This window comes from Panulirus ornatus, chromosome 19 (genome assembly GCF_036320965.1).
Source record: "Panulirus ornatus isolate Po-2019 chromosome 19, ASM3632096v1, whole genome shotgun sequence".
NCBI classification, from domain to species: Eukaryota; Metazoa; Arthropoda; class Malacostraca; order Decapoda; family Palinuridae; genus Panulirus; species Panulirus ornatus.
This window is the reverse complement of record NC_092242.1, coordinates 17,215,837-17,236,303: the sequence shown is the minus strand read 5'-3', so window position 1 is coordinate 17,236,303 and position 20,467 is coordinate 17,215,837. Positions and strand designations below refer to the sequence as shown.

General features: G+C 40.7%; 1 protein-coding gene across 2 annotated transcripts in view; it reads left to right on the top strand.

Annotated features, from left to right (window-relative positions):
• Nucleotides 1-20,467, top strand: part of LOC139755421 (two pore potassium channel protein sup-9-like) — an 872,258-nt gene that overhangs the window by 829,548 nt on the left and 22,243 nt on the right. For both annotated transcript variants that reach the window (XM_071673713.1, XM_071673714.1), the window contains exons 4-5: nucleotides 1,624-1,784; nucleotides 19,013-19,169. In XM_071673713.1, the coding sequence (XP_071529814.1) occupies nucleotides 1,624-1,784; nucleotides 19,013-19,169 (318 nt within the window). The remainder of the gene's footprint in view (nucleotides 1-1,623; nucleotides 1,785-19,012; nucleotides 19,170-20,467) is intronic.

Below are 20,467 nucleotides of genomic sequence, written 5' to 3'. Positions count from 1 at the left end.
AGGGAATACCCTCACCTGGCCCCCTTCTCTGTTCCTTCTTTTGGAAAAATTAAAAAGATAGAGAGGGGAGGATTTCCAGCCCCCCGCTCCCTCCCCTTTTAGTCGCCTTCTACGACACGCAGGGAATACGTGGGAAGTATTCTTAATCCCCTATCCCCAGGGACAATATATATATATATATATATATATATATATATATATATATATATATATATATATATATATATATATATATATACCGAGTTTCGTAAGGACGGCTTCATTTTTCTATGACGAGGATTCTGTTGTATGCATTGTGTTACATGATGCCTTTTGACAGTTATGCATATCCCATTGTGTGTTTCGATAATTAATTGGCTCCGGGGGTATGTGTTGCGTGTTGTGTTGTGACATTTGGTCTGCTTTCATAAAGACACACGTGTTTCAGGGTATATATTTGAATAATTACCTGCGTATTACCTAGGTATGATTCGTCGTTTATATTCTTCTTCTCTTGTTGTATTTTAGCTAGAGTTGAATAGTTCATGTTGAGAAGGTTTTAAACACTTTAAACACGTTATAGGTCGGTGCTGGGGAAGGCAGAGCCCTTGTTTCCACGACTAATTTTTTTTCCAAGCTATTTATTCTGCTGATGGGAGTGGAGTGTAAAGTGTGCCAAACGAACATTGTTTCTGCATTGTTTGCCTCGGTATTAATTAATCTTTTTTCTTTTTTCAACTGTATGACTTTCTTTTTCTTTTCATCACAGAGTAAACAATAATTCACGGTTCATTCTCTGTTGTAGGTGCGCAGCTCAGGCTCCTTATTTTTTCTTATTTCAAATGAGGTACGTCATCCTGAACACTTTGTGGTTACAGTATCCCGTTTATCGTTTATCTCAACGGAAAATAAAAATAATGCTTATGCTGCGTTGCGGGATACGCTGTGTAGTTCGGTAATTAATGCGTGTTGCAGGGTACGTCCACATTTACGATTAGCATGAGTTACAGGGTACGTCCATACGATGTATGTTGCAAGGGATGCTCATACAATGTTTGTGGTGTGTTGCAGGGTTTGTCCACAGTGTGTGTATTATGTTCTTAACGTTACGTCCATGCAGTGTTTATTGTGTTTCAGCGTACTTTCACCTCAGGTTTTATCATGTGTTGCAAGAAACTTTCAAGCACCTGTTACCGCGAGCTCCAAGGTACAACACAACGTGCATCATGTGTTGCAAAGTACGTCCATAAAATTGTAACTAATATATACTGCAGATTCGTCCACAGAGTATTGCATAAAATTGCCATCCAATTACACACCGCGTGTGTTACAGGATACCTATGTATACAGTGTTCTTTACGCATATTGAAGCGTACATCCTACTCATAATATGTACAGTTACGTTTGCGTAATAACCATTGCGTTGTGTCGTTTCTTGTGGCCACTTATTGATTGTAAGGTAATCCCACTTGGTAACCCTTTTCATATGTTGCAGTAACTGTACAATAACCTTCGCTATATGTGTTGCAGGTACGGCTAGTTAGTAGCCTTTACCTTTACTATGTGTTGCTGGTACAAATGTATAGTAATCTTCAATGTGTGTTGCAGGTACAGCCATTTATTAACCCTCAGCATGTGTTGCAGGGTACGGCCACTCGACACCTAACACGGTAGCGGGAAAGGTCTTCACCATCCTATACGCCATGGTGGGCATCCCGCTGTGCCTCGTGCTCTTCCACTCCATCGGTGAGCGCCTGAACAAGGTCTCCTCCATCGCCATCAGGCAAATCAAGAAGATCCTCAAGGTCAGTGGTCCTATTATGGTGGACTTTCTTTTCTCTAGTTGATCTATGTGAATCATTCAGCTTTTATGCAAGATAACCACATACCAACAAGAGGGAGCAATATGATAGATCTCATCTTCACAAAGGACATGACACTGTTATCAGATATAGAAGTAAATAATACACATCAGCGTGCAATGAAGAAGAAAATGAATGTAAACATGACAGTAACAAAGGATAACAACACGTTGAATGACATTTATTTTTAACATGACAAATCAGACTGGAGACAGATCATTGAAAGAATTCTAAACATTTTGGAATAGGATCTTCACAGGCAACAACTGTGTAATAAAATAAGACTGAGTACATATTAAGGACAAAAGAAAATATACTCATTAGAAAGTAGCTAGAGGTAGAAAACAGAGGATGAATAGAAGAAGCGAATGCAAGAATAAGAAAAGAATTGCGATAATAAAAAGAGGTAGATGAGAAAAAATATCGAACGCAGATGCAGAAACAATAAGACCCCAGAGTAGAGAACAGAAAATGAATGAAGAGAGAGAATTGTGCAGAACATATACAGGAACGAAGTGAAAATAAAGAAAAGAGATTGGAACCTTCAAAGTAAGAGAAAAATACGATATTGACCCCAAGGAAATATGCAGGATGTTAATGGAACAATATACATCGATTTTCAGCTCAAATTGGATTAAATTAAATTATATATATATATATATATATATATATATATATATATATATATATATATATATATATATATATATATATATATTCTTTTAAACTATTCACCATTTCCCGCGTTAGCGAGGTAGCGTTAGGAACAGAGGATTGGGCCTTTTTTGGAATATCCTCACCTGGCCCCCTCTGTTCCTTCTTTTGGAAAATTAAAAAAAAAAAAACAGAGGGGAGGATTTCCAGCCCCTCGCTCCCTCCCCTTTTAGTCGCCTTCTACGACACGCAGGGAATACGTGGGAAGTATTCTTAATATATATATATATATATATATATATATATATATATATATATATATATATATATATATATATATATATATACTAATTTACTGGATTCCACCAAATAGTTTTTACTCCTGGAGTAAGAACCCATCATCATCTCTGACGAAAGGGAGTGCAGTCTTGTCAATCACTTTCTTGCTACAAAGGAGTCCATCTTTTCTCTGCTCCTCTTGGAGTGCAGTCTTGAAACATCGGTAACAACCCCAGGAACTGGGTCCTGGGACCATATAACAACAAGAGAATGGATGTGAACGCATGAGGCCTTTCTTCACCTGTCCCTGGCGCTTCCTGTTATCGCGGAAAACTGCGATCAAGTATGGAAAAAAAGAGAGGCGTGCGAAGAGTAGAGTGAATTGGAACGATGTGGTATACCGGGGTCGACGTGCTGACAATGGACTGAACCAGGGCATGTGAAACGTCTGGAGTAAACCATGGAAACGTTTGTGGGGCCTGGATGTGGATAGGGTGCTGTGGTTTCGGTACATTACACATGACAGCTAGAGACTGAGTGTGAACGAATGTGGCCTTTTTTGTCTGTTTTCCTGGCGCTACCTCGTTGAAGCAGTGGGTGGCGATGCTGTTTCTTGTGGGGCGGAGTGGCGCCCAGAATGGATGAAGGCAAGCTAATATGAATATGTACATGTGTATATATGTATATGTACGCATATGTGCATATGTTGAAACGGCGATCAAATAAAATAATAGTAGTAATGGTAATAGTATAGTATATATATATATATATATATATATATATATATATATATATATATATATATATATATATACGCGGGAGACAGCGACAAAGCAAAATAAATAAATAAATATATATATATATATATATATATATATATATATATATATATATATATATATATATATATATATATATATATATGTATATATATATTGTGGAGGAGTAACTTCAGCTAAAACTGGAGAACACTTCGCGGTGGAGCTTAACTAAGCGAGACCAACCAAGCCTACACAGCTCGAAATAATTGGTGGCATGACCTTGCCTGTGGAGTGTTGCGGAAATGTGAGAAATGTGTTGAAGTGCTGGTGGAAGACGAGTTAGATCAGTCTGAGAAAAAGAAAACTAACTTAAAAGTGCGTCGTGTGTGTGTTTTTATATGCTTGTCTTAGATCATTTGGTTGTGTTATAAACGTATCTGTGTTAGGTATTTTGCCCTTAGATGTCAAATGGCTACGATGGTTACCGTCATTATTTGCAAATATTGATACATATGTATTGTGTTCCTGTGAGAATAGGTATGATAAGTATTGTGCTATGTTATCTTGACACGATAGCTATTGTCCTTACATTAACGGAGTTACAATGGGTGTAGTTTTATATATATATATATATATATATATATATATATATATATATATATATATATATATATTTTTTTTTTTTTTTTTTATACTTTGTCGCTGTCTCCCGCGTTTGCGAGGTAGCGCAAGGAAACAGACGAAAGAAATGGCCCAACCCCCCCCCCCCCCACACACACATGTACATACACACGTCCACACACGCAAATATACATACCTACACAGCTTTCCATGGTTTACCCCAGACGCTTCACATGCCTTGATTCACTCCACTGACAGCACGTCAACCCCTGTATACCACATCGCTCCAATTCACTCTATTCCTTGCCCTCCTTTCACCCTCCTGCATGTTCAGGCCCCGATCACACAAAATCTTTTTCACTCCATCTTTCCACCTCCAATTTGGTCTCCCTCTTCTCCTCGTTCCCTCCACCTCCGACACATATATCCTCTTGGTCAATCTTTCCTCACTCATTCTCTCCATGTGCCCAAACCATTTCAAAACACCCTCTTCTGCTCTCTCAACCACGCTCTTTTTATTTCCACACATCTCTCTTACCCTTACGTTACTTACTCGATCAAACCACCTCACACCACACACTGTCCTCAAACATCTCATTTCCAGCACATCCATCCTCCTGCGCACAACTCTATCCATAGCCCACGCTTCGCAACCATACAACATTGTTGGAACCACTATTCCTTCAAACATACCCATTTTTGCTTTCCGAGATAATGTTCTCGACTTCCACACATTTTTCAAGGCTCCCAAAATTTTCGCCCCCTCCCCCACCCTATGATCCACTTCCGCTTCCATGGTTCCATCCGCTGACAGATCCACTCCCAGATATCTAAAACACTTCACTTCCTCCAGTTTTTCTCCATTCAAACTCACCTTCCAATTGACTTGACCCTCAACCCTACTGTACCTAATAACCTTGCTCTTATTCACATTTACTCTTAACTTTCTTCTTCCACACACTTTACCAAACTCAGTCACCAGCTTCTGCAGTTTCTCACATGAATCAGCCACCAGCGCTGTATCATCAGCGAACAACAACTGACTCACTTCCCAAGCTCTCTCATCCCCAACAGACTTCATACTTGCCCCTCTTTCCAGGACTCTTGCATTCACCTCCCTAACAACCCCATCCATAAACAAATTAAACAACCATGGAGACATCACACACCCCTGCCGCAAACCTACATTCACTGAGAACCAATCACTTTCCTCTCTTCCTACACGTACACATGCTTTACATCCTCGATAAAAACTTTTCACTGCTTCTAACAACTTGCCTCCCACACCATATATTCTTAATACCTTCCACAGAGCATCTCTATCAACTCTATCATATGCCTTCTCCAGATCCATAAATGCTACATACAAATCCATTTGTATATATATATATATATATATATATATATATATATATATATATATATATATATATATATATATTCCTGGGGATAGGGGATGAAGAATACTTCCCACGTATTCCCTGCGTGTCGTAGAAGGCAACTAAAAGGGGAGGGAGCATGGGGCTGGAAATCCTCCTCTCTCATTTTTTTTTCTTTTTTTTTTAATTTTCCAAAAGAAGGAACAGAGGGGGGCCAGGTGAGGATATTCCACAAAGGCCCAGTCCTCTGTTCTTAACGCTACCTCGCTAATGCGGGAAATGGCGGATAGTTTAAAAGAAAGAAATATATATATATATATATATATATATATATATATATATATATATATATATATATATATATATATATATGGCGCATATTTCTTTTTCCCTGTTCTGATATTTTACTTTCTAGCGACGTCTTTATATACATTTCTGGAAATCATAAATCTAATCCATATGTAGAGCAAAAAAATTGGACCAAATTGATCTAGTTGCCGTGTATTACAGTGGGAAGGTCCTCTTTTGATTCGAACTTCTGAAATATAGCGACACTGAATCGGAAAACCTGTTAGACTGAATTCTAGCAAATAGCTTTCCTCGTATATGTTGTTGAAGGGATACGTACCACTGCGTATATCATGAGAGGCAAGACCGAGAGAACTATTAATGTTCGTGGCCTCTCTCAGGGTTGGACAGTTGAAGAATACAAGCCTAATGCGTTGTGGCCACTGTGTAGCGGGAGAGTGAAGATCTAGAAACCAGCAAAGAATGTACACTTTGATCATCCATCGCCCATGTTCCTGAGGATGTAACGGACAGACGAAACACAATCTAAAATGTAATTCTGTAGTAAGATCGTTATGTTAAACAGCTTTTAGAGAATCTGAAAATGAATAGATTTGTGGTGCCCTTCCTGATGTGTCTGTTAATGAGAGAAGATGAGAGGTAGGTGGTCCTCATGCGCTAGAACGCTCAACAAGGGTAGTGGAGGTTAACGAAGGCGCAAGATATATCAAACGATGGTAGGAATCTGTAACGGTATAACGAACGATAGATGGAGATATAAGGACAGCCTGAGAAACCACAGGACGACCATCAAGATCAACGAAGATGTAACACACGTCACACACTAGTGGACAACGATGAGAAAATTTGATATCAGAGCGTGACACATTTTACGCTACGGTAAAGGTCAACGAAATGACACCATCGATTCACAGCTGAAAATCAACGAGAATATGGGAAAGTGTTGTACAGGCGTGGGACAGTGCAGAGGGCAAGGCTGGCTGCCGGGTATGAGGGAACCCGAAATTAATAAAGAGTATGGATGTTGTTGTGTCACCGTCTCTCTGGCGGAAACGAGGTCAGTATTTGGGTCACTGGGTCCGGAACTTCGACCCTTACGAATACCAACACGAGGCGAGGGTGTGGCCAAGGCAAAGGGGAGACGATCCATGGTTTTCACTCACTGGGTTCAACGAACCTTTCGAGGAGATTCATGAACACCAACTGGAGCAGAAACATTGTGGGCAAGGAATGGGCAAACGAGTCATCGCGTTCGAACACTGGGTTCAAAGTTACAAACCTCACGAAGATCAGCTGGGGCAAAATGGTGGTGTGTTAATGGAAAATGAAAACATTCCGAAACATAGCATCACCTTGAGAAAACGTAGTCTGTGGATCAATAAGAGGAACGAAATTGGCATAGATTGTTCGGTTGTTAGAGAATGGAGAGGACAAGCAGAGATCATCTGGGGTAATGAGGAGGTCATGTGGGGCCACGGTAAGGAGAGGGCACTCAGCATAATGTATATCAGTGACATCCCTGAGCTGTGTGGTAAGAGCAAGGGATTGATTCATTCGTTCAGATGATGATTGTATTTACCAAAGGGCATCGGAAGAAAAAGAGGAATAGAAAAAGGGTTGAAGAAACCCATGAGAGACGCTTCATTGTGAAGGATGGTGTTCATATGGAATGTTGAGGGAGGATGAGAAATTTGCATGTATTTAAATCTTATGCTTGACAGATAAGTACCGGTGTGTGTGTGTGTGTGTGTGTGTGTGGTGTTTATGTGGTGTGTGTGTGGTGTTTATGTGGTGTGTGTGTGTGTGTGTATGCGGTGTGTGTGTGTGTGTGTGTTTGTGCATGTGGTGTGTGTGTGTATGTGGTGTGTGTGTGTATGTGGTGTATGTGTGTATGTGGTGTGTGTGTGTATGTGGTGTATGTGTGTATGTGGCATGGTGTGTGTGTGTGTGTGTGTGTATTGGGACGGATTGAAGAAGTTGTGGCCTTTGAACAGGTCTCCTTGTGCTGGTACACAGCTGGGCTGAGCATGTATGGTGCTTGTCCAGACGGAAAAGAAAGAGAAAACCAATACCATACCACGTGAAGTTTGGGTTTCCTGAGAAAAAAAAATAGAAAAAGAAATTAAGTCTGCCATCAGGAACATGGGTTCGAATCTCTGCCACACCACATGGAGAGTTTTGTCCTAAATGGATGGTCATAGTTCACAGCTCTCGTCCCGCAGGCTCCTCCCTCCCCTTTCCCCCCCACACCCTCACCAATTCAACCCGCCCCTAAAGCCCGACCCCCTTCCTCCCCCTCTCCAGTATTTTATTTTATTCTCGTCTCCGTATTTTCCCTGCTGACCCGCCTTAACCCATTTCCATACTGACTACCACTTCGACTTTTCCCCCCAGCGCCCAGTCCATTTTTCCCGGCGTGTCGACTTTTTTTTTCCCCCTTCTGACGATTTAGCTTTTTAAGCATTTTTGTTTCTGCTATATTCCCCCCCCCCCCCCACAACCCCCCTCCTTTCCCCCACCTCACATGTGTGTGTGTGTGTTTGTGTGTGTGTGTGTGTAGGGGGAGAGGGATGGATGGCTGGGGGGAATCAAGTGATTATCCTTGTATTTGTTTCACCATAACACCGTGTATTTTATGACTATCTCTATATTTTTCGAATGTTTTTTCCCCCTCTTCCCAACTTATCTTTTTTTTTTTACCACTATATAAACAGAAATATAGCTTTTAGATCCAAGTCCTTGTTCAGCGCCTCCAGACCTACCATCTCTATCCTGAACACATTCATAAGGAAAAAAAAGGACCTCCAAAATTAACTCGTTTCTTTTTCTATTTTTTTTTTTTTTTTGTCTTCGAAGGATTTTGTTCGAAATTAGTTTCTCATGTGATGAAGGTCTTTATCATCATTGATAACAACCTGACTCCTTACAGATAAGCCCCCAAAAGATTGATAAGGTGAGACGAAATTAAGATGATTAAGATAGCTCGTAGCGACGTACTTTAATAAGAGTCGGATAACGCGACTAACTAGCGAGAATGGAAGCTTATAGAACAAGGGTTCTTGTTCATCACGTTGACCACCAGCGCCCACTGACTGTATCACGTCACTCTAAACAAAAGCGATCTACGAAGAAAATGGCTAAAAAGCATGATCGAAAAACAAAAATAAAAGAATCAGTCTAAACAAAAGCAATCTACGAAGAAAATGGCTAAAAAGCATGATCGAAAAACAAAAATAAAAGAATCAGTCTAAACAAAAGCAATCTACGAAGAAAATGGCTAAAAAGCATGATCGAAAAACAAAAATAAAAGAATCAGTCTAAACAAAAGCAATCTACGAAGAAAATGGCTAAAAAGCATGATCGAAAAACAAAAATAAAAGAATCAGTCTAAACAAAAGCAATCTACGAAGAAAATGGCTAAAAAGCATGATCGAAAGAAAGATAAAAAAAAAATCAGTTTCTCGTACCCATTAAATATCAATTTCTAAATGGAATAACTAAATGATGGAGCATCTCACACTTATTACTGGCCTGATATCCTTCTGGTGGTGTGGCAAAAGGCCACAGGTCGTGACTGACTGATAATTAAGAAATTAATGGAGATACGTAATTACTCTGGGGGCATCATTTAAACGAGTGATCAACACAAAACTTTTTTTTTCTTTTTTTTTTTAGCCCAATATAACTTTTGGCATGACGAACCATGTCTATTCTGAGGAGAATTGAATTTCTAATCATAAAAGGCACAAGAAATTATTATTGCTTCACCATTTTTGTTTCTGAACCGTTTTTTAAAGGCCTTTTTTATTTATTTCACGCCATTTTGTTCTTTTCTAGGCCATTTTTTTTTTCTTCCATAATCTAACACAGTGATAAAGTTCTTTGTTATCCAAGATATTCTAATCAAATGTAATTTGATAGCAAGGGACGTCACTTGTGATCAGTTACGATTTTTTTTAATATTACATACATATATATCTCGGAGATTACCAGATCACATAAGTAACCAAAATATATAACTTCAAGATTCAAAATATTCATTCACCATATTAGTATATAACAGCAATACAGAAATACTGAATGGAGACGAAACCCTGAAACAAAAAAAAGGAAAAACAAAATAATGCTTTTGTGATTTTTATATTTCCCCCAAATTTAGAAAAAAAAATCTTTATGACCTTGAATGTTAACAAAAAGAAATATCCGACATAATTTTTCCGAAGCCTGACGGGTCGTAAGTTTTTTTCCCTTGTTAGGAAAGTTTTTAAACACATGTAATTGCTTCTCGACTTATGATAACTCGTCTAATTTGATGATATACAACTTGTAAACCTCAGATCCTTTCCCTGCTAGCTGACTAGCACCTACTGATGGACTTCGAAGAAAATGGGAATTCTAAAGAATAAAAGCGTATCAAAGGCCATATCATGCCATAAGAGACCATGAAAATACATGAAAGTCCATAAACCATTTATATCCAAATGGAAAAATTAACTTCAAATTTTATTTGACTTACCCTTCGTTTTGTAAATACTCGAACTTTGAGCCTCGGTAATAACCAGAGCGGTCGTCAACTACTGTTTTTTTTTCGTCATTTTTAAAGAAATCGCCAGGTACGTTCTGTGGTATACACAGCAATTTTACCGTGATGTGTTGATAGTTACCACAGTGGCTGGTTGGTCTGGGCTTTTTTAAAGTCTGTTCCCTTTGCCCCAGGTCTTTCAGGCCACCACAACGTCAAGCGACAGCCACAAACTCGAGAAATCTTCCACACTCTCTTCATCAGGTGTTGAAGACAAGTCTTGAAGACCACTCACTCTCACACGGACCACAGTCTGGCCCTTATCTTGGCCAGTGGTGGTCGCGTGATCCTGCGACCTGTAAGATTTTGGTAATTACGACATTTCTCAAGAAAAAAATTCATTAACAACGCAAGGAATGATTTAGATTTGTCACTTAGTATCTAATCTTCATGTAATTGCAAGTAATTATGTATCTAACTTCATGATACTGAAGATATAGTACTCGGGGTTTTTCGTACATTTCTCGGGCTACTGATACTGCCAGAGTGTACCGGGTGCGCAACAGATGCACTGCAGTACGCACCACGACACCTGAGGTACCGGGCGGTGCGCTCTGCGTGTACCAGTCATACCCCGAATGCATCTACGAACCCTATAAAATAGAGGTACGGAGCCCCAGGTTCTGAGTAATTAAGAAGTTAATGAACTTGTCGTAATAAACTCTAAGGCGTAATAACACGGCTAATTAGCCGAGACGCTACATTTTAATCTCGGATTATTTTTAATCACCTTTTTCAGTCTATCAAATACCACTAGTTATGTGCTGATGATCAAATACCACTGGTTATGTGCTGATGAACAAAACTGATAATGAAGAGAGAAAAAAGTTATTCCAACAAGCAAGATAAATGTTCTGTATTTCTATAATTATAACTGCCGAGGCAAAAGAAAAAAATCTAATTGGTACATGAGTCTTAATTACTGTAAACCCTATAATGGTGTTCTGTAAATGGTATCAGAGGGTGTAAGTGGTGCATAATTAAAATATTCATAATCATATAATTAATTCAATGTTGTATAAGTCTCATATGATTAATCCAATGTTGTATAAGACGGCTAATTAGCCCTCAAGGCCTTAAATCCTTTTTCCCGACGCGTTGAAGAGCATCTGTCTGGTGAATAAAATCATTGTTTCCAGGAAGAACTGTGATCGGTGAAGGTGGGTAATTGTTTACCTCTCTGCTCTCTCCTTGTTGTGATAAGGAAGCAAAACATATTTTGTTTCAGCTGTGGCAGATGACCTGATGAAGCTTCGTCTAGACCCTTAATGGCAAAACCCATATCATGTAATATGGATGGTGTTGTGGAACATCAAGTCTTCACCAAACAAGACATTTTTTCGAAACACTTTTAGGATGATTCTGAGGGTATTTGATACTATTCATCATCAGTAGGAATTAAGTAAGCATAAGACTTTCAGTACAGATAGAACCCGTGCACTTCCATAGGTTAATATGCTAAACAATAGTCTGTAAACCTGGGCTTAGATGAAGATGTAAGATTCATGTGGGACTTAGCCATCATAATCGATTTCTTACGCGTCAAAGTGTCGTCCAAACCCACAATACGAAAGCAAACGGAAAGAACAAGACTTTACGAAATGTTCTCAATTTTTTCTTTTTTTATTACATGACTCAAGAATCGGACGATCTCTCGCTGTATTTGATCATTATGCCAATTGCATTTTAGACACAAAACTACATTAAACCATTGCTCTTCCGAAGTTAGAATTAGATTTCGAGTGTTTTAAGTGAAGTAGCCAGAGTGGAAAATTTCCATTATATATATATATATATATATATATATATATATATATATATATATGTGTGTGTGTGTGTGTGTGTGTTAGGGGCAATGGCAGCAAATGCAATTTCATTTCCAAATTAAAATAAGAATGAATCCCCTTAATACCTTTAATACCATCTTAATATAGTACAAGACAGCGCCAAGAAACTAAAGCATGCTAGTAATTAAGAAATTTGTGAATGCGTGTAATTTACCAAGGACTTAACAACACAACTAATTAGAGAAAAATACAACTTTCACACCTCGACTCCTGAAGGTCTAGCATCATGAACAACATCTGCTGTACGATTCTGACCAAGGGTCAGAACACTGAGGGATAACTAACTGAAGAGTAAGATGAATCATTTTCTAGTTTAGGACCACAAAATAGTTTGGTTCTGAAATAGATCTGAATACGAAGTGGTTTCTTACCTTTCCCGATACAGAAGAGAAACGTATAATACTGTTGATGTATGAGTAAACAGACATATGAATAGCCGACGTTTTCTAAGATGAGTTTGTAGTAGAAAGAAAATATCTTTAGAGCGAACATATTGAGAGATTTCTGAACACAATCACCATCTAAAGAATAACGTCTTAGATGTCATCTCTTGAGGGGGAACATTTTGTTTCTGAATTGAAAAAATAACGAAGACAGGGTATACGTATAACGTGTATATATGTGTATATATATATATATATATATATATATATATATATATATATATATATATATATATATATATATCTTTTTTCATAAAGCACAGTGTTGCATCATGTAGGTGGTCTGTCCAAGTGCATAGTTTATCCCACTTAGGGATATCCGTAATGAACTCCCAACGTCTCGTTGATTAAGTCTGAGATTTTCGATACAAACAAGTGCCCACAAATTCTCAGATAAGTTAGCAGTCCAATTAAACCTCAAGCTTGCCAACTGGGGAGAATTTTCCACGTTGGTCTAGGACATGGCAGGCAGGCAGGCTGGCAGGAAAGTAGGCAAACCAATCAAGCAGGCAGGCAGGTCAGTTGGATTTTGCTGGTAGGCACAAGTTTTAATTGAGGTGGGGGCAGCTCAGCAAGTATACGTACAGATGTTCTGGGCTGGACCAAACGAACAACGTGGTCTCCGGCGTGACTGTGGCCATATACTTGCAACCCGAGTTTTGATGAGGCAAGTCTCCACTTCCCCCAATCTTAAATTTTTCTGATGAATTCACTCCTTCATTATTCTTTATTTTCTTAATCTAATGATCATGACGGGAATGATATCTATCGTTGCAGTCATCCTAAATTTTATACTATTATTAGGAGTGGAATCTGTCGTTTTATTCCCAGGGCAATAATGAATGCAAGTAGTAACGCAAGACCAATATCTTACGTCGCAAGTGATCAAAAACCGTTTTCTTCACGAGTATATCTAAGAAATGATTTAAGATAACCCTCCTGGAACTTTAGAATATATGGAGGTATCCATCGACACGTTTCCATACATATTAGCCTTATCCCGCGTTAGCGAGGTACTGTTAAGAACAGAGGGAATATCCTCACTTGGCCCCCTTCTCGACACGTATGACCTCGATATGATGGGGATGAAAAGTGAGCAAAGGAGCTATTCAACTGTGGTTTCAGGTAGGTCTTCAATGTACAACGGGATCTTTAATTCGATTAGTTAACTACCCCTATACGTACTTGATAGGGTTTGAAAGCAAGAGGTGAGGACACGCATATTCCAGTGAAATGGATAATGTTATGCTTGAAGTTCCTTGACCCAGACTTTGGGAGGGTAAGGAATAGTACCCGTTTTACCAGGACGTCAGTCACAGCGGTCATATGACGCTGGGATAGAGACTCATGGGAAAGGCGCTTGCTGAAACGTGTTGGGACTTTGACTTTCGCGCTCCTTTCTCTTCTGTCGTCAGGGTTTTAGAGAGAGAGAGAGAGAGAGAGAGAGGGGGGGGGGGGCTAAGGAGGGATGAAAAGGAAAAAGGAGAGAATAGTAAAACAAAGACCAGGGAAAGAGTGATAAAAGGCCAAGAAGGGAGAGAAGAAAGTGATAGCTAAGACAAATAAGGAAGGAAACAAATGCCAGAAGGAAACGAAGCCCAGGTAGGAAGGGAATGGTGAGCGGGAGAATGATGATCCATCAACGTCAGGACGATGGTGTATTATCGTCAGAGTGACCCACATAAGGACCCCAGGCATCGACCGTCCCTAACCCCGCTACGGTAAGGTTATGGAACTTGTCCAGTTCACACTTCTCTATAGAATTTCCATGGCGGTATATTCTCTCCATATTACATGGCGTTCCTTCTCTGCTCGCCTTGTTCCAGGGAAGAGTCGTGTGTAAGGAGGTGCCTTCTGCTTTACTGTACTGTCTTTACTCCAAAGACTAGGACCTAAGGACACGACCAGTGTTCTGCAGCAGATAACCTCGTCGTGGACCATCAGGTGTCTTGTGTTCTGCCCTTCCTGTGTTACATCGTGGCATACCTTAACAGAAGCCCCTCAGGCTATGCTAAAGACAAACGCAGTTGTCTCAGATTCTTGTAGTGGACAGGAACGCAGGCACTGGTGTCCTTTACCAGAACTAACCACTTACACGGCAACAAAGGCAGTCTAGTGGAATCTGTGTATCCTCACAGGAACTCTACCAGTGTGTGGTGGAAATATCCCATTAGATTATGCCCCAGTTTCTCTTCTACCTCTTCAGGAGTGCCAGGCTACCAGGGATGCCTATGAATCTTCCTTAACCACAGGAAAATGAGGAAACCACTGTCATCACGGTACCGACTGATGAAGAGGTCGATCTGCAGCCCTCATCATTTACAGAGCCTCGAGTAGGCGCATCCTTCAAGCTTCAACGAAACTTGTTTAGGGAGTGAATCATCCCTCAGCAGATCCACAGCTTTACAGGAGGCAAACGTTTCATCTTGTAAGTGACGAGCCGCTTTCACAAAGTCTCTCAAGGAAATGAGATCTGATGAAGGAAATGGCGGTAAAAGATAGTCCTCGACCAAGGTGAACAAATGGGTTTATATTGGTTGACTGTTAGTGATAAGACAATAAGGGAAACTATATTACACCGCGATGATAGGTTTTCATTCACTCGACCAGAGTCTATTTCTCTGCTGGAAATAGGTTGCTATATTTTTTTTTTATAGTGACCGTCATAGCACGGGCAAATAACATGCTCCAATCAAGGCCATCTCGGGTGAGAGAATTTGTTATAAAGAGAGAATTGATAATGGTTCTGTAAGAGTTTCTAGACCTGACTCTCATAGAAAGAAAAGTTATATGTAGAGGGAAAAACAAAAGAAGGTGAAGAATTCCCCAGCTTAGTTGTTCGAGTGAAGGAGGATGTATCGTAACAGCCTACCCTCGAGTGGCGAGTTTCCACACACAAGTTCTGGGAAGCAACTGAAAACGAGTGCAACGGGTCCCAACCTTAGGGGTGGAGACTCATACAGATGGTTCACGAGAACAACAGCCAAAATGATGTCTATAGAACAGAGAGAAAGCGGTAACATCGCAGCGTAGAAAGGGAGGGTTAAGAAGGTTGATGCCAAGAGAATCAATGAGACGGAATACTATTGATTCCACTGGTTTTGATTCCATTCTGGTTAAAAATATAGGTGGTATTCCATACTCGGCGAACAAAATCCCTGTAGATGTGAGCCAGCTGCTCGCAAGAAAAATAATTACGGGACCAATACAACTCCCCCAGCTTCCGGGAAGCAGATTGTGTGACATTGATTATGTGGTGTTTCCAAGATGGAGTGGAGGATACACTTATTTCCAACATGTTTATATTGACACATGGTTGAATTGTGGTGTTTTGAAATTAAACAAAGGATTCTTAGAAAGAGGTATAGGGTGGAATTACATTCTATCACTATCAATTTTTACAAGGTTACTGCTTCCCCAATCCTAAATGCTATACAGGTCCGAAGTGACAGGGGAAATATGATCAGTACGATGAAGAGAACGAGTAGTAAAGGAAGGAGGAGAGGACGAATGAGTTGAAGTATGTAAAGCGGAATCATCAGTATGATAATGAAAAGGATTAGAAGTATAGGAGAGGAGAAAGAGGGTAGGTGATAGGACAGAACCCTGATGAACACCACAACTGATAAGACAAGTGGGAAAATCGCTCCTTCGATGACAACTGCCGTGGAACGACCTGAGAGGAAATATGCGTTAGAGAACAGAGAAATGTAGTGAAACCAATGGAAGGGAGTTTAGAAGGCAAAGACTTATGCCACACCCTGTTAACTGCTTTGAAGATGTCGAGGACTACGACAAAAGTTTCACCAAAATCCTTGACGCGGGAGAGATCAACAGCAGTAGATCCAGCACCGTGAAAACCATACCAGTGACCAAAAAGGAGGTCCTCCAGCAGATAACTTGTTGTGGACCATCAAGTCTTTTGCATTCTGTCCTTCCTGTGCACTTCATCCAAGTGTTTGAGAAACTGGGAATTTAGGAGAGCTTCAAAGACTTCTGAGGTAGAAGAAGTGAGAGAAGTGGAGAGATAGTTGGAGGGGCAAGAGCGGTCTCCTTTCTTAGGGATGGGCTGAACCAAGGCGTGCTTCCAAGTGGATTGTTTTTCCTAGTGCAATCATTTACCTGAACCAAGGGGCGTTAAGGTGGAAAGGAACCAATCAGTTGGCTGCTCAACCTCCTCCCCAATATTTGAAAAATGCAGCCCATTGTTGGTACTTGTTTTTTAAAGCGAATTTATTTTTTCAGTAATCCACCACCAGAAAGTCTCATGGGATCCCATGAGAGCCAGTCAGGTTGGGAAGGACTATGTCAATGCTAGGCTTGTCGGAAAAAAAATCGGTCCAAGTTTTTTAAACAACTTAGTTGTGGATTTGTATCTTCTCTGTTCGAGCGGTCGTGCCGCTGCGTGTTATTACCATGGGCAGGGTTCAGAGGGAGCGTGCAGTTGCTGCTAAGTTTGTTTTCTCAAATATACCGAGCGTTCTATCCAGGAAGCAAACGTATCATCAAGTTCTTGTTAATTTCCAACATCGGTGAAGGTTGTCAGTGGGGTCGCCTCACCAGCTCTTTTTGTTTGCTCAACAAAGAACTGGATATTACCTTCTCTTTTTCCCATCTGGGGACTGCGTCGACTCTTTCATCACTCCGAGGAATATGGCCCGTCGACTATTTTATTCCTTTCCCCAGGAAGTCGGTCAGAACCCCCAGGTTGGTGAGGACGCATCAGAGGGAGACTGTATCCCTCTCTCATAAAGTTTACCCAGTAGTGGCCAGGCAGTTTTTTTTTTTTTTCCTAGTTGAAGGAAGGCCACCCACTTGAAAAGGTCAACGTCTCCGAAAGTTGTCACAGTGTGGAGATAAGCCGATAGTATTAAGACTAGTTTAAAGAGACATGATGAGCCAGAAGGGCCTACAGTTCCCTCACGTTTAATTAAGAAAGATACAACCATTCCCTGGTTCGCTCCTGGGAGGCAGGCGAGGCAGAAAGGAGTCTGTTACCTCACCGACCTTTTCCATCCACGTTGCTGGAAAAGAGGCAGATTTTTAATCAGTCGAGAAAGGATCCTCCAAGAGCGACACTTAGACTCGCGTGTTCCACCCTGCTGAAAAGGTCAGAGTTCTGAAGTAAGTCAGAGGTCGACAACTGGGAGAAGAAATTATCTGAAGGCACATATTCTTGTATCATTACGACTTAAGAATACAGAGTTGTCGGATGGATAACCAAAATGTACCAGTTGGTCAAGTAAGGTGTCAATGGTCTGAATCTAAGGAAGTGCAGCTTCGAAGCTTGTCCGTGGGAAGAGACATGCGTGAAGACCTAATTATCAGCGGGTGTAACAAAACCGTTTCCCTTCCCCCAGTGAAGCAGTCAGTTACCTAACACCCTTGCGGTGGCCAGATACATACGCGACCATAAACTTCTTTAGCTCTGACAACACACAAGGTCGCAGAAACAATGTCGTAGGTAATGCATGTCTGTGGACTGGCAGTCTCCCTCGTGTGGTAGGAATGAGAACCAAATATTAGCTGAGAGCCAACTTATAAAAAGTTACGAGTCTAATCCACTCCTCGCACTAGATATTCACGTTGTATGTTCATCCTGGGCACCAACACTGGGTTCCGTGCAGAGAGTTCAGTGGTAGAAAATCATTATTCTCTGCCAGTTACATCTGAATCTAGAGCCAAGCTTCACACACCACCAGACGTTTGGCAACCTTAACCTATTTGCTTAAGGTGTGGTGACCAAGATTGAGACGCATCTTCTAGTTCTGATGTTATGTACGATACGAACAGCTTGCTGAATACATCCTCATCAATGCACTTGGATGACATTGTAGTAATTCTAGCAGATGGTTAGTCTCAAATTATTTTGGGGCACCAATTCAACCTCTTACAAAGACATCCTGACACTTTCCGCTCTGACCTTAGGTCAGTCCGATGCTAGGTCACCGGTGCCAAGGTAGCCATAGAACTGTTTGATAACAGGACACCTTGCTCTACGACATGATAGCTCCGAGTCAGCTTTACAGTGCCGCTAACACTAAGAGCATCCGTGGTAGCAAAAGGCTCGAAATGTAATCCTTTAACACCATTGCCCTGTTGCGTACCTGGTGAGATGCGTACTTTCCCCCTATCCACCCCCCAATCATCTCTCTCACTCCTACAATTCCCATCATCATCTTGGCAGCCTCCTCCCTAACATCATAATCCTTTGTCGTCACCCTCTGCCTTCACTATCAACAGCAGCATCCGTTCCTCCATGTCGCCATAGCTAACCCGCAGTTTTCCTCCTCCAGTGCCGGAACACGGACGCCACGGAGATCGACCTGATCCTGGTGGTGACGACGCTCTCCACCATCACCATCACCTCCGGCGCCGCCGTCTTCTCCCGCTACGAGAGCTGGTCTTACTTCGACTCCGTCTACTACTGCGTCATCACCCTCACCACCATAGGTATGTTGCAACAGCTACAGGAACGTCATCGGTAGAGGTAAGCCATCACTACAGGGAGTCTCAAAAAGCTGGGAATTGGGGGCACAATATGATATCTATCTATAGTTCAATAAGTGTTCAGATTGCACGACGCATACCACACACACATGAGAGCTCTACGAACTTCAAAGAACCTTCATGGGTGTGTGCGTGCAAGCCCATGTCGTCCAACTTTGAGCATTCTTTTTTTTTCACCTGACGATGAACAATGAATTCTGTCTGCGAGTCTGGATTTTTGAGACTAAATTGTAAGATTGCGTTTGTTGCTACCATTCCTGTCACACGAACATCATCACAGTAAGGTATGATCAGATATATAATCATAACTACACTTGCTAAATCAAAGTTACTACAGTCATCACTATAATTGTCACTTTCTTTGCTAAGTCGTCATCATAGTTATCATTTAAGTCACCATCATATCTCTGATAAGTCAAGGTTAAATTTACGGTACCGTTCATAGTAATATACATATTCAGTAATATAGATGATCCAACAGTGAATGTTGTAACCCTTGCTATGGACTGCGAAAGGATGACCAGGATAAAGCTGTAATTATCATTAGAAATCATCATCATATTCACCAAATCACTGTCAACCTCACCTTCCTATTACAGTCAAAAAGTCATCATTATCATCATTAACTCATCCTCCTCAAGGCACACAAGCCATCACTATCCTTACGAGAAGCAGGCCCGTCACTCTCAGGTCACTCTTCTCACCATTCACAGCTCATCACCACGTTCGTGCTCTCATCTCGATCATAACTTCGTAAAGTCCCTAGAAAGCCTTAATTTCCTCACCATTCTCACCATCGTCAAAATACCTACCTCACCATTCCTCCTTGAGGCAAGTTTATTTTCTTCTTCTAACCACACCCACAGTCTACAGGGAAGTTGCCAAGTCATTAGTGGTGTAATTGAGTTATGAATAACTCAGACTATAAACCTGGTGACCCAATCATTGATCACAGCGACTCTTAAGGTTGAGAGACAGCTCGGCCAAGATGATGGAAACTCGGCTCACCCGGTGAGCAGCAGTGAGCACAGATATTATCATACCGAAATGAGAAAATAGTAATTGGATCCCTTGGTGCCCTTGAACTTCCTCAGCCGTTATCATTGATTATATTCAACAGAAAATGAGAATAGAATATCAAGACATCGATATGTAAATATCTTCAGGACTTCAAAGAATTTTTCTTCGCTTTGCCCACATGATGGCAAATGCTGACTACCGCCTCAGATTCAATAGCCAAC